At 40.6% G+C, this 14140-nt stretch overlaps 1 protein-coding gene across 1 annotated transcript in view; it reads left to right on the top strand.

Moving 5' to 3' along the window:
• The window catches only part of LOC120852518 (IQ domain-containing protein H-like), a 112832-nt gene that overhangs the window by 32146 nt on the left and 66546 nt on the right, over positions 1 to 14140 (top strand). The window contains 1 exon segment of the mRNA XM_040225798.1: positions 2444 to 2635. Coding sequence (XP_040081732.1) covers positions 2444 to 2635 — 192 coding nt within the window.

Below are 14140 nucleotides of genomic sequence, written 5' to 3'. Positions count from 1 at the left end.
AAGATAGCACATAATTCTTTCCAGTGGTATAGTCTTTACAATACTATTGATCCTTTTCATTACTGTAGGGAATCCATCAACAGACACCCATTTATAGGATTCTCAGAAGCAACAAATAATAGGATTTGGAAGAAGCAGATAATAATTCTGTTAGTAGCTGAAACTTCCAAATATGCAATATATCCAAACATACAATGAAAAGGACTGTGCCAGAATATCTTTCCTTATACTGGCAAGAGAGTCTTATTGGACATTAACAGGCCAAGAACTATTTCTTCTTGTGCAACATATGACCATAATGGAATCTATCTTCTCAACACAACATTAGAGAAAGAAGGGATGTAACTTTGAAAGACACATTTTTAAAAACCTTCCTAGGCTATGCTCATAGCCATATGGTGTGTAGACCAGAGTACTTGTCATTTAAACACCCACATCATCCCTAGACACTACTTGATAATTAGGGAGCTGAGACAATTTCATTTTCACCCTAATTGAATACCCTATGGTTGCATGGGGCTTCCAGGGGTCCCAAGTACGTCTGTTTTAGTATCACTTCAACACTGCTGTATACGGTAGCATCTCCAGGAAGATTGGCTGCGAAGACCCAACTCAAGAGAACAGATTGTGCCTTTAATCAAAATAATTTTAATCTTCCCGTTCCAGATTTCAACAGATTTTTTTCCAGAATTATGAGTCCTCTCATACTCTGTAGTTTAAAAAAATCCATTTGGTGAACAAAACTCATCAAAAAGAGAAGAGAACAGCGTTGCAGAAGCCTCCTTAAGCACAGACCATGGCCAAGAATAGCATGGGGTAGGCTCAGGAGAGGGAACACTTAATATTGTTTCTTTCTATATAGATTAGAAAGTCTGATGAGAAGATCAAACAAAAAAATCACTTTGTGGTCTAACGAGTTATTTTTCACCAAGGCTCTACTAGAACAGTATTACCTATAATTAAGTAATCTTGCTATAGACTTTTTCTGATTCAAACTTATCCAAATGGCTTATTGACTGTAAAGGAAGTTGCTTCTCTTGCTCCTGACTTCCTTCTCCACCTCACCCTTCTCCTCTGCCTCTCTGTAGCTTGAGATGGATAGCATAGTGGAGAAGAAATGGGCTTAGGTGTTGGACTCAGAGCAGCCTGGGTGGAGTCCCTGTTCTGGGACTCAGTCTTGTGTGATCGTGGGCAAGTTATTTAAATTACCTGAGTCTCAGTTATTTATACATAAAATAGAATTAATAATGGTGCCTATTTCATAGGTTTTTGTGAGTGTTCAATGAGATTTGTGTAAAGAGCTATGCCAAAGGCCTAAAGCCTACTGAGAGTTCAGTGACGTTAACTATTATAGTTATTATTATTATTATTATTGTGATATTCAAGCTTGCATGTCTACCCCTGAAACGTTCATGTGACTGAGCCTAGTTCTTGAGAAAAGTTTCAAATAAGATGTAGGAGAGGTGTGTATTCCAATAAAGTTGCTTTCACGAGTTTTTTACCTTCTTTATCTGTCTTGTTCATATGATACATATAACACACTTGGTCAACTGACTGGCCAAACAAATGTATTTCATGTATACTAATGAGGAAAAAATTAAATATTTTATAGATTATAACACTTAAAAGCTCAGCAAAGCTCCAAACACTTTAAGTTTTCAAGACTATAACTTTTTATAGTCTTGCAACTATAAAAGAATCATTTGAAGAATCAATAAGTAAACACGTTATCCTCCGAAAAAGGAAGAGAACAATATTAAGATTCAATTACAGATATTCAGATTTTTTCTTTTGCCTTCAAAAGTCAGCCAGTGATAATTTCATAATTTTTCATAAATAAGATTATATTTTTAAACATGTCTTTGGTCCCTTTGGTTGGTGATTTCTTTATACCATATTCATGTATGGGGTCAATCAAAAAGTTCATTTGCATTTTTGCATAACAGCTTATGCTGCTACTGCTGCTAAGTCACTTCAGTCGTGTCCGACTCTGTGCGACCCCATAGACGGCAGCCCACCAGGCTCCCCCATCCCTGGGATTCTCCAGGCAAGACTGGAGTGGGTTGCCATTTCCTTCTCCAATGCATGAAAGTGGAAAGTGAAAGTGAAGCCGCTCAGTCATGTCCGACTCTTCGTGACCCCATGGACTGCAGCCTACGAGGCTCCTCCGTCCATAGGATTTTCCAGGCAAGAGTACTGGAGTGGGGTGCCATTGCCATCTCCAAACAGCTTATGGAAAAACCCTGAATGAACTTTTTGGCCAACCCAACATACACACACACATACACATATCACTTAAAACTTCTAATCTGTGTTAGTAACTAGAAGATAACCGAATGAACAGACTGTTTGAAATAAAGACATGTGAGAAGTGCTACAGCTAAGTTAACACGATAAAAAGGAATCCAGGAAATTAACTGTTGCTGTATCTTTGGCCCCACAGATAATAGAACAGGTGAGTCAGCTGGTCATCGATCACCTGGAAATCCAGCGCTGGCTCTTTAAAGCGGACTATGAGTTTGGAGGAAATGGGACTGCGTTTTGTGACATTCCCTCCCACCTAAAGTGCTACAGCTGGGTCCTAAAGGAGAGTCAGAGATACGGTCGCGACGACTGGAGAAAGAAATGGGCACAAGTGAGTATTCAGTGGTAACATAAACCCAAAGTGTCTGTGAACAGATAGGAGATAAAGCAAAAGGCTTAGCTCGGAGATAAGGCATTTTCTTGTAGACTCAGCTGAGTTACCTACCAGCAGTTGAGACCTTAGGCAATTTTTTACTTTCCTGGGCCTTCGTTTTTATGTACAAAGTGAATGAGGTTGATCAGGTTATCTTAAATGTTCCTTCTTGGATCCCTAAAAAATCCTCAAATGGATTATGATAATAATTAGGAAGTAGTGTTTTTATGATATCCAAGTAACATTTCAAATCTAATCATTTGCTCTAAGTGATTCTAGATCATATGCTTCTACCAACTGTTGTTATTAAGCTAGTTGTATTTTATTGTGAGAGGGAAATTCTATTAGTGAATGCTTGTCACCTGGAAGCTAATGTTTAATAGCATTCTGTCAGCAGTCATACGTTTTTGAAGACAATTCAAGGAAATTTATGTAACTGCTGGTCCCTGTGAGATGTTGAGAAAATAATACATTCCAGCAAGAAAATCTCCAGGCAAGAACTGCATAATAGGTAAAAACTCTTAATATATGAGTGATGTATATGGATTTTTCCATGTATATTGGTGGGACGATGAATTGTACAACTTCTTAGTCTGTTTCAAAGTTGCTTAATAATTAGTTTTATATGGCTTCATATGTGAATTAAACCCACCATTCTGAAAACAGCATCATTTTGCATTCGGAGACCTCGTCTTGCTGACTTCACTTAATCTCAAATCTCTGTTTTTCACTACTGATGAAAGTATAACTGATGAGGAAAATTCAGACACAAATTTTCCATGAACTGATTCCTTTTTCCCTACCAAATTCTGTAGTGGTGGCTGTGCAGTGTTTGCACCTGCTTTGAGCATCCCACTACAGAAGCAGATGAATCAAGATACCAGTGATAGAAAGGGAGCGGCACACAGAGAGAACCACATTATTCTTGTGAAAATGAAATGATGAATAAATCTAGAGAACAGTCAGACGAGAGAGTTCCCTTTGATAAATGTTAGTTCTCCTCATGATCTATTCAGAGCTTTTCTTCCTCCTCCATCAGTAAATGGACTTAATGCAGTACCTGTCATGGCCAGCTTTTTACATATTATTTAAAGGATACCAAAGTGAATTACTCTCCTAAGAAAAAAATAAAACAAGGAAAGGAAAATGTATTTAATTTTGAGGCCCAGAGGCCCATAGAGGTTGCTCTTGTGTTCTCCTTGGACTGGATTTTATTTGATCTTGTATTTTAAAAGTTTTTTTAAGCAAAACTGTTGAGATTAAACCATGAAAAGTATGACTTTTTTTTTAATCTAAAAAATTGAAATGTTTGTGTGCTTGTGTGCTAAGTCACTTCAGTCATGTCTGACTCTTAGCGACCCCATGGACTGTAGCCCCCCAGGCTCCTCTGTCCATGGAATTCTCCAGGCAAGAACACTGGAGTAGGTTGCCATGCCCTCCTCCAGAGGATCTTCCTGACTCAGGGATCAAACCCAAGTCTCTTTCCTCTCCTGCATTGGGAGGCAGGTTCTTTACCACTAGCACTACCTGGGAAGCCCCAGTGTTAATGTACAAAGTATTTGCTTGCCTCAGTATTTCAAATCAATAATTTTTATAGAATTCTCCTGATGCTAGACTATGATAAATTTGAAATGTTTTTATTAAGTTTTAAAAATATTTAACATATTGACATATAGCTGAATTGCATTTAGAAATCTGAATATATATTATTTCATTTCAAATATTTTAAACTGTACCATTTTAAATTGCCGCCAATTACATTTGGCATTATTATTAATGGTGTCAAATGTGACACTTATGAATAATTAATGATCTGTCTAAATTTTTTTTAACTTAACAAGGGAAAATAATTATTATGAAATCTTTTTACATTCTAAGACCTGTGCTTGACCATGATGTTATTAGAAGCCAAAAATAAAAAAATAAAGTACTTCTGAAGAGCTTTTTTTTGGTTAGGAGACTATTGACATTCTTTTGCCTTCAAAGTGAAATCACATTCAGAGTGGCAGTGAACTGCAATCTCCACTGAGTGTAGCTATCAAGAATTTAGGATTAGAATTATCCTTTGTTCCAGAAGACCATCATAATGGTGCACATTTAGACATCAAAGCATTACTTTATGAGCACAGGCATGTTTTAATGTCCTATTACAGTTTGTAGACCTGTTTCTTTTGATAATGAAGATGTTGTGTCATCAAGCCTAGCCTGGCACATGCAAAACATATGCTGGCAGGTTATTAAAAATTTCAGCTTCTTGATGAAAGACTATCCTGCAGGCTAAGAGTCCAGAGAAAGACTCCATTCTGGGAGAATTATTAGAAATGAGAATATGACTGTAAGCACTAAATTATGTTAATACTTACAAATAGCATCATTTGCATAGCAGTTTATGACACGATACCATGATTTTTCTCATTGGTATGTTGTAGGCAACAGATTAAAAACAGTGCTGTTTATAGGGGTTTGAACTGTTTTGAGATTCTCTTGCGTCTTATGCAGATATTGGTTTTAGATGTAGTCATGATTCAGTGTGGACTCCAGGATCTATAAGGATCATCTTTTTTTTCACCTATCTAATTGAGAACCAGAGTTATTTGGTTGCAGTTGACTTGAAACAAAGTCATGGAATCAACAAATGATAAAACACTGAAGTCACATTTTAAAAATCAGTGTTGACATGTAAGTGATTTTAGGAAAAGCAGAATGTTGCATAATAGCCACAATAAAAAGAGCACAACTCTCAGTTTGTTCCATCCTGTCTTGGTACCAACCTTACTCTTCATCCTGAAAGTGAAAGTGTTAGTCACTAGGTCATGTCTGACTCTGCAATCCCACAGACTGTAGCCCACCAGGCTCCTGTGTCCATGGGATTCTCCAGGCAAAAATACTGGAGCAGGTTGCCATTTCCTTCTCCAGAGGATCTTCCCGACCCAGGGATTGAAGTGGGTCTCCTGCATCGCAGGCAGGTTGTTTACCGTCTGTGCCTATCCTGCCAGCTAACATAATCTACTTCCCCCAACAGGTTCCAGTAAACTCACTTAAATACTCAATGCTTATTAAGTTTCAGTGAATCTACACTTGTGTGCATGCTCCAAAGCTGCCACTCCAGAGACGAGAGAATTTATTTTCATTTAGTATGAATAAAGGCTTAAGCAAAGACACACCTGTAGGGGAAGAAACCTTCCTGGACACTCTCACCTAAGACAGTGCAGAGAGACCCAGGGAGACACTTGTTGTGGTACTAGTCCTTGTGCCATTTCCTTTCTGTTTATAAAGGGAAACTTCGCTCCCTCACTCCTGGAAAACTGGCTTGTTAGCAGTGACACCTGGTGACACTGCTTTAGAAAAGTAGTTGCCAGAATGCTGGCCTAGACATGAGATTTTGCAGACCCCCATGAATGGGCTTCCCTGGTAGTTCAGCTGGTAAAGAATCCACCTGCAATGCAGGAGACCCTGGTTCGATCCCTGGGTCAGGAAGATCCCCTGGAGAAGGGATAGGCTTACCCACTCCAGTATTCTTGGGTTTTTCTGGTGGCTCAGACAGTAGAGAAACCACTCGCAATGTAGGAAACCTGGGTTTGATCCCTGGGTTGGGAAGATCCTCTGGAAGAGGGCATGGCAACCCACTCTAGTATTCTTGCCTGGAGAATCCCCATGGACAGAGGAGCCTGGCAGGCTACAGTCCATGAGGTCGCAAAAAGTCAGACACAACTAGCGACTAAGCACACAGACCCATGAGTGGGCTTCCCAGGTGGAACTAGTGATAAAGAACCCACCTCCCAGGGAAGGATAGGCGAGAGATCTGGGTTTGATCCCTGGTTCAGAAAGATCCCCTAGAGGAGGGCATGGCAACCCTCTCTAGTATTCTTGCCTGGGAAATCCATAGACAGAGGAGCCTGGAGGGCTACAGTCCATGGGGTCGCAAAGAGCTGGACACAGCTGAAGCTAGTTAGCATGCATGAACACAGACCCAGGAATACATTACACACAGGCACACAGACTCAAGCATGAATACACAAGGAAATGTTTTGACATTTCCTTGTACCCTTGCATATTTGAATCTGCAGATGTGGAACCCACATACCAAGGGGGAGCAAGGCCATTTTATATTTGGGACTTGAGGATTCTTGGATTTTGTTATCCATGGGAGTCCTACCATCAATCCCCCTTGATGGCAAGGGACAACTGGGTGCCGGGCATTTCAGCACTTTACTTGAATTGACTCATTCCGTCTCGGAAAACCTCTGAAGTTTTTACTCGTTTACTTCCACACCACTTTGAGAAGGAAGGTATTGTTATTCTGTTTACAGATGGAGAAATAGACTCCTTGGAGGTGAAGTGATTGCCCAAGTTCACATAGCTAGTCAATGATCCGCATCTAGCTTGGAAACCACATCCACTCCTCCTGGTCCCCTGCCCTGGCCACACTGAGTTGAATCCACTTAGAAAAGACCTGCTATTTGAAAGCCCTGAAGTAGGGTTCTCCCTCTGGTCCCTGCCTTTGTGGCCTGCTGCCCTTGTGCAGATTGTCTGCTTTCTACAGAGACTTGTGGGCAACACAAAGGTCCCATAGCTATTGCTCTCGAATGCCTTCCCTTTCCTGACTGACAGGGCAGTTGCTGTCTGTTGCCAGTCGGCTGGGAGGTAAGAGAGCCATTAGTACACACGCCTCAGAGTTTCGAGGAAGAAGCCCTGCTGGAGAGTCTCTAGGGCTCAGCTTTGCAACACAGCTGCCTCACCTACCTACTTATGTGGGCGGGTGAGGATAGTGAGTTTGAGATGTCACCTTTTGACCATTCATGGGGGTGACAAATTTTCAATGCTGTTCTCAACTTAATACACTCACTAGATCATTTTAGTGAACCTGTAAATTCTCAGAAAACTTAGAGTAAGCAGCCTTTCTTTGCAATCAGACATGGCATTAAAAATATCGTGAGTATTTAAAGCCCTGCTTTTTGTTTTGTTTTGGACCATGGAAAGATTATTTTATTCCATGAAAATATTATCAACAGAGAACACTATCTTAAACAAAGCATTTACATTAAGAAATCAACATGTGCACAGAAAGAGTAAAAATTACTGAAAAATTAAAAATTTCTTTTGGACAATTCACATGTTCAAAAAACCCTGCTTTTTGGATAAGCAACCAAATATTTTATTTTTTTTATATATTTCTTTATATGTCCTGTTCCAGATGGATGTGGTAAATTTCCTTTTAAGCAGAAAAAGGTTTGGAATAGACCAGTGTGAATAGTTGAACATTCAGGATAAGTAGGAAGTGGTCTGGCTTCACAGGTTCCATGGACTAGGCAAATGGAGGTTACTGGGGCAAGGGGGAACCATGGGCAAATCACTTCAGCTGTCCAAGCCTCTATCTCTTCAAGTGTAAAGAGAAATAATATTAGTACCTGTCTCCTGGAGGAGGTAGTAAGAATTAAATGAGATGACTCTTGTGAATTGGCTGCCAGTGTATCAATATTTAGCACATAAGACCTCAAAAAATGCTATGTGTTATTAACATTACCATAAAATTGCATCAGAATTAAATTGTAGGTAGTATTGAACAAGTACATACAACTTAATCTTTTTCTGGTGATTCAGAAGGTCCCATGGCACCTTTTAGGCTTCCAGAATATTGTTCTAAGCATCAGTTATCACATAGGATTGTGACTGTTGAAGATACAAGATTGTGGACCAAAGCGTGCCTAACCCAATGGTTTACCCAGATAACGCCTTTAAAAGAATAAGCCTTGCTAGCAGCCTGGTTTCTTATAATTTGAAAATAGAAAATAATTCCAGTTATTTTAGCATCCTACATGTTGAATAAAGAGGCATTGACCTGATAAACTAGAGATTTTTCTGACCACAAGATTGAGACCCATTTGCTTCATTTTTCTGGTTCCAGTTGGTGTCTTTTCTAATTAGTGTAGCAGCACGTCACTGAAGTCATTGGAAAGTCTTAATCATTTACATATTTTTCCTTATTTCTGAAAATGACTTAGAATGTTTTCTTCCAGTTCAGTGGTTATTTTCATGAAGCTGCCAGGGTTGGGTTGGAGGTGCTTCTCAGTGCCTGAGGAAGATGACAGGAGAAGGAAAATAGCCTCCCCAAGTTAAATGAAAGCTGGGTCCCCCTTCCGAGGACCTATAATAATCAGCTATACAAGCTGTTGGTTTGTGTGTCCTATTGATTTAATATGCTTCTAATCAGTACATAAAGCTATGGGCCTGCAGTGTTAATTTTTCATATGCTTACAAAGTACCCTTTGATTTTCTGTCACACGTTAATTACAGCATTTTGCCATTAAATAGGAAGCTTTGTGTAAACTAATTACAAGGTAATCATTGTCTACTGCAAGCGTGCTGTTTGTACCTTTTATTTTATTCTAAAAATGCACAGATCTCACAGTCTGGAAACGCTCTACCTTCCAGCCATTAGCTCTCACTAATTCATAGCATTATTGTGGTGAGAGTGTAGGAGTTGTAATTGTTGTGGTATCAGAGCTGTTAATTACCGGAGTAAACAGTTGAAATGGTGCCAAGGTCTATTGTACAAGGCAGAGAAAAGGAGGTTTAAATGTTACTCCCACCATCTGGGGACTAGGGGAGAGGCAAATGCTTGAGAACAGCAGTGAGGCGCTATCGCCGCCTCAGCTCCAGGGTTGGCGGCCATATGGATCCAGAATATTTTGAATCAATTGAATTTAACTGCCAGTTTTTCGCAATAACGGCATGAAAGGAAGGAAAAAAGCAAAAGATGAGAGGAACAAGAATTGGTTAGTGTTTTCACACACAGGAAGTCCCCGTTGAAGTTCTTTTGGAAATATCTGCTTTTCCAAAAGCCGCAGAGCAGGCACGGGTATTTGGAACAGAGTCAGAGTGGGCTGACTCTCCTCTGCCGGCCACCGCGCCATTTGCTTCTGATCGTCTGTCCTCCGTGCCCCTCGGCGAAAGGGGAATGGCCTTGAGAAGACCTGGACTTCCGTGTGATTGTGCCAGAGCAAACAAATCCTCATTTTGGGAATTCACTGCTTTATTACCCTGGTGTTTTCATAAACATGGTCTGTAGAAAAAAATGATAAATAGATAATGCTGTCCCATCCACCTCAACTATATATACCTCTGTACCTGTGGAAATATCAAGGAAGGTACAGAATCTGATTAAGGAAAGCAGATGCTTGCCCATCCCCTTGGTATAAAATTAAAATATAAATTTTCCTGTAAGCCTCTCACTTCATGTGACAAATTCACCCCTTTCCCCCACTACTTGAATGAAAAATCAAGTCCACAGGGTACATGTGTTTTCTTTTGTTTTTAATTTTCAACTAAAGAGCTTTTTCAGCATATGCAGTTTTCTCAATCAGTGATATTTCTCTAATTGGAAAGAAACCTATTAGCCACAATAATAAGTATGGTGGCCACTTCGACTTAATAGTTGATTTTTAAACTGTGTGGTTTCTGTTTTAAAATATTGCATAATCTTTAAAACAGTCATATTTTTACTTGGCGTCACTATTATTTAATATAATTGCCTTTAAACCCATTTTCCAACATTAAAAATACCTTTTAAAAATCTGCCACTTGCTGCTGTAACTACTTTTTAATATCATTCCCCAAACATGAACGGATTCTTCTTTTTTTAAACCACCCTGGATTATTTATTTTTAATTGTTCCTTTAGCAGATGTTGAAGTAATTCAGGGTATAGTGTAAACAACTCCTTTAAAGAGAGAGATCACAAACCATCACATTTACCATGAGCCAAGGGCCGTGTCTGTCGGGCTTCTGTGAGCGGCTTTAGCCCACAGGAAAAATTTTTCCTGCTTTTGTTTATGTGCAAAGTTCAATTAAGAATTTCAAGAAATGCTTAATCTTTATCTATTGAAACTCCTAGCATGCAGCGCGACAGGGTGAGCCTAGAAAGAAAATCAGGGCCTCCTGTGGAGAGGGGGAAAAAGAAACAGCCGTTGAGGAGCTGAAAAGTTGAAAGGGAATGAAGCTCTCCAGTGTTTCTGGTCGGGGCAAAGCAGTTGTGCTGAGTTTTGGAATGGAGAAGCAACATATGTGCCTCAGTTGGACAAAGCGCTTCTCGAGTCAAATCAACTGCTAGGCCTGCGTGTTGGTGCAAGGTGGAGGCCTGGATAATGAGGGACAGACTCCTCGAGAAGCAGCGAGTGGATAATGCTACATAAGTATGGAATTATATACCGCACTTTCACCATTCTGTTTAATGAGAGCCGCCACCACAGCGAATCACTTGCCACACAGCCGAAATGGGCCATTAGCTATCAAGGGAAAATTGTCTTTGCCGCTTTCAGCAGATGGAGCAAATATTTTACAAAGCAATTTTACATACCAAAAACATTTGTGTGCCTTGGTAATGTTGGCTGTTTTACATTATGTTACCTTCTACAGCAGCATAATTTTCCATCTCATCGAAGGCAAAGTTGGCATTTTTGATTTTTAAACTCTCAATTAACAATTAAACATGGAGTATTAAGACAGTCCTTAAACTTTAAGTAGGTGTGGGAAGTAGTTTATGACTTGCTGAAGACATTTTCATTTTTTCTTCATCTTCTCAGCATATTTTTACACTCTAAAGAGGGACGATTGCTAATGATCTTAAGGGAAAGGGATGAGTGGAAACTTCACTACTGATCGCCGAATGAGAGTAACTAATGCAGGGAGTGGTCAGAGCATGCGTTGGCTTTTGTGTCCAGCATAGATTGTGGGTACATGGTTTGGTCCACCCGTTCATATCAGTTTAAAATGTTTAATATTCAATAACAGAAAACCCAACTCAAAGTGACTTTAACAGTAAAGAGAATTTTTTAAAGTGAAAATAAAAAATAAAGAGAATTTATTATCTCAGCTAAATGAAAATCCAGAGATTGTCTCTGACATCAGAGAAGGCTTAATCCAGGCTTCCCTGATGGCTCAGATGGTAAAGAATCATGAGAAAAGGATTAATCCAGTGGTACAGTATCAACAAGGACCCAGTTACTTTCCATCCCTCCCCTATACTATGCATAATATCTGCTCCATCCTAAGGCGGGTGGTCCCCAGGGTTGCTGGGGGGCTGCCAGTGACTCCTGAAGCTTGTCCTTGGTCAAGGTAATAGGAAGAGAGAAAATCTCACCAGGCAGCATTCTCAGAAGCATAAAGGCTTCTTTCTCAGAAGTCCCCAGCAAGTGCTTCCTAACACTTGAATGGCCTGACTGGGTCATGTGCCCCTGCTGAACTGATCACTGTGGCCAGGGTATGGCTTTGCTAACCAGGGGCCCCTCCTTGGAGCTGAGCGTGAGGTTACTCTCAATTCTTACATAGCTACGAATGGGGTAGGGACAGTTCCTGAAAGGAAGTTGGGGATATCATTACCTGGAACAAGAAGACAAAGATGCTGGGCAGCCAACAGCAGATGTAATTTCTGTCATTTTTCATAAATTTGACAGCACAGACTTGGCATCACATGTGGATGATCTAATCTGACCCAGATGGACCGTCAGTGCCCACCCATGGCAGTTACAGACACAGAGCTCGTTGCACTATGGCATACTGGTAGCAACTAGATTGGAATCCCAGTTTGCTACTTCACGGCTGTGGTATGAAATGGAGATGATAATGACTACTTCAGAGAGTGGCTTTGAGATAATAAATATAAAAACCTCTGGCACAGACCTATTGCCTGGGAAGCTTTCAATAAGAGAGAGCTATTGTTTTACCTAAAAAATAGCTGTCGTCGGGACCCCACTGGTGGTCCAGTGGTTAGAATCTGCCAGTGCATAGGGCACAGATTTGACCCCTGGTCCAGGAAGATTCCACATGCCAAGGAGCAACCAAGCTTGTGCACCACAACCACTAAGCCCGCACTCTAGAGTCCATGAACTGCAGCTTACCAAAGCCCACACGCCCAGAGCCCATGCTCTGCAATGAGAAGCCATTGCAGTGCGAAGCCTGTGCAGCACAGCTAGAGAGTAGGCCCCACTTGCCGCAACTAGAGAACGCCTACACAGCAATGAAGACCCAGAGCAGTCAAAAAATATATAAATGTAATTTAAAATACAATAGTAACAACAGTATAAAAAGTGTCCTGTGCAACCAAGTACCCTTCTTCAATTCACATTCAAATTAGGAATCCTTCCCTTCTCTCCATCTCTGTGCTGCTAGCCTTTTCAAATCCTGAGCACCTTTCATGGAACCTGTACCTTCCCTCTGAAAGAGGGCGGCGGGGGCAATAGAGAACACTCACCCCGGAGCCAGACGTGGCTGAGAGCTCCTGCGGTCTTGCTGTATGAGTGCAGAAGCCCCATCCCCTCTTCTGTGACATGAGGCACTTGTCTTAGATGGTCCAGATGGCCTCTTCCAAGACTGATGTCCCTGCTTAGTTCCAAGTGATTGTCTTGCCCTTTTGGCCCTGTGTCACCTTCCATTCCTCCATCTGGGGATGTCAGAAGGCTCTGCAAAAGCAGAACCATCTAGGTAGGCCCCTTGGTTTCTCTTTTGAACAATACCAAGTAATGTCTGATGTGAAAGATTGAAAGTGATTAGCTGACAAGTTATTTTACTTAGTTTATCACTGCAGATCTAGCAAAGAGGTTTCTGAAATAAAAGAAGTATTGGTGATTGATATGTAGAGCATTCTGATTTGTATTCTTTTTTCCTCCTTCCTCATCCTCCTAACACACATACACACACACATACACACTTTTAGAATTTACTTGGGAAAGTTAACTCTCTGGAGCTTGAAGTAGCTTTAGTCATTGAGGGCAATATTAAATTGGATATGCTAGCAGCTTCCCCTGAGATATCCTGAATTTCTTTCAGTCAAATACTTCTTCTTTCAAATTTACACTTTCTTGATAGAAAAAAGAGAGAGAGCTGAGAGGCAATGTCCATGCTTGATAGACAAGAATTTTTAGGATGCGTTGGTCAGACTGATGAAGGCCCTACAGTTATCTTGGAACCTGCCAAGGTCATGACTATCGCTGATGCATTCTGAGGGATAAATATGGATACTGGACAAAGAGCGACAAAGCTGTGCACTGGCACAGGTGTGGCTCAGGTTCCTCCTGGATGGGAATTGCTCTAGAGCTATTAGCTCCACAAAGGCCGGTAGCTAATGTGCATTGCCAGAAGAAGTGCAATTAAAATGGAATGAATATCTGGAATTGTTTCAAAAACTAAAGGGTATTTTTCTAATATTTGCTTATCATCCACGAGGTCTACGCTTTCCTTTTCACGCTCCCAGAGTTGTTAGCTCTGAAAGATCTGTTCCGTGTGGTTGATAAACTCTCTGAAACACTAACCAGTAGTCTATTGCTTTGATGCGATGCATTGAACTACTCATTTCACAAATATGTTAGACAGAGAATCTTGTGCCCTGGTTGCTGGCTTGTAACAGATATTCTACGTACTCTCACACACACACACACACACACACACACACACACACACACACACACAC

The sequence above is a fragment of the Oryx dammah genome, unplaced genomic scaffold (genome assembly GCF_014754425.2).
Source record: "Oryx dammah isolate SB20612 unplaced genomic scaffold, SCBI_Odam_1.1 HiC_scaffold_26, whole genome shotgun sequence".
NCBI lineage: Eukaryota > Metazoa > Chordata > Mammalia > Artiodactyla > Bovidae > Oryx > Oryx dammah.
Note: the sequence above shows the minus strand (reverse complement) of the source record. Positions and strands in the feature narration are given on the sequence as shown.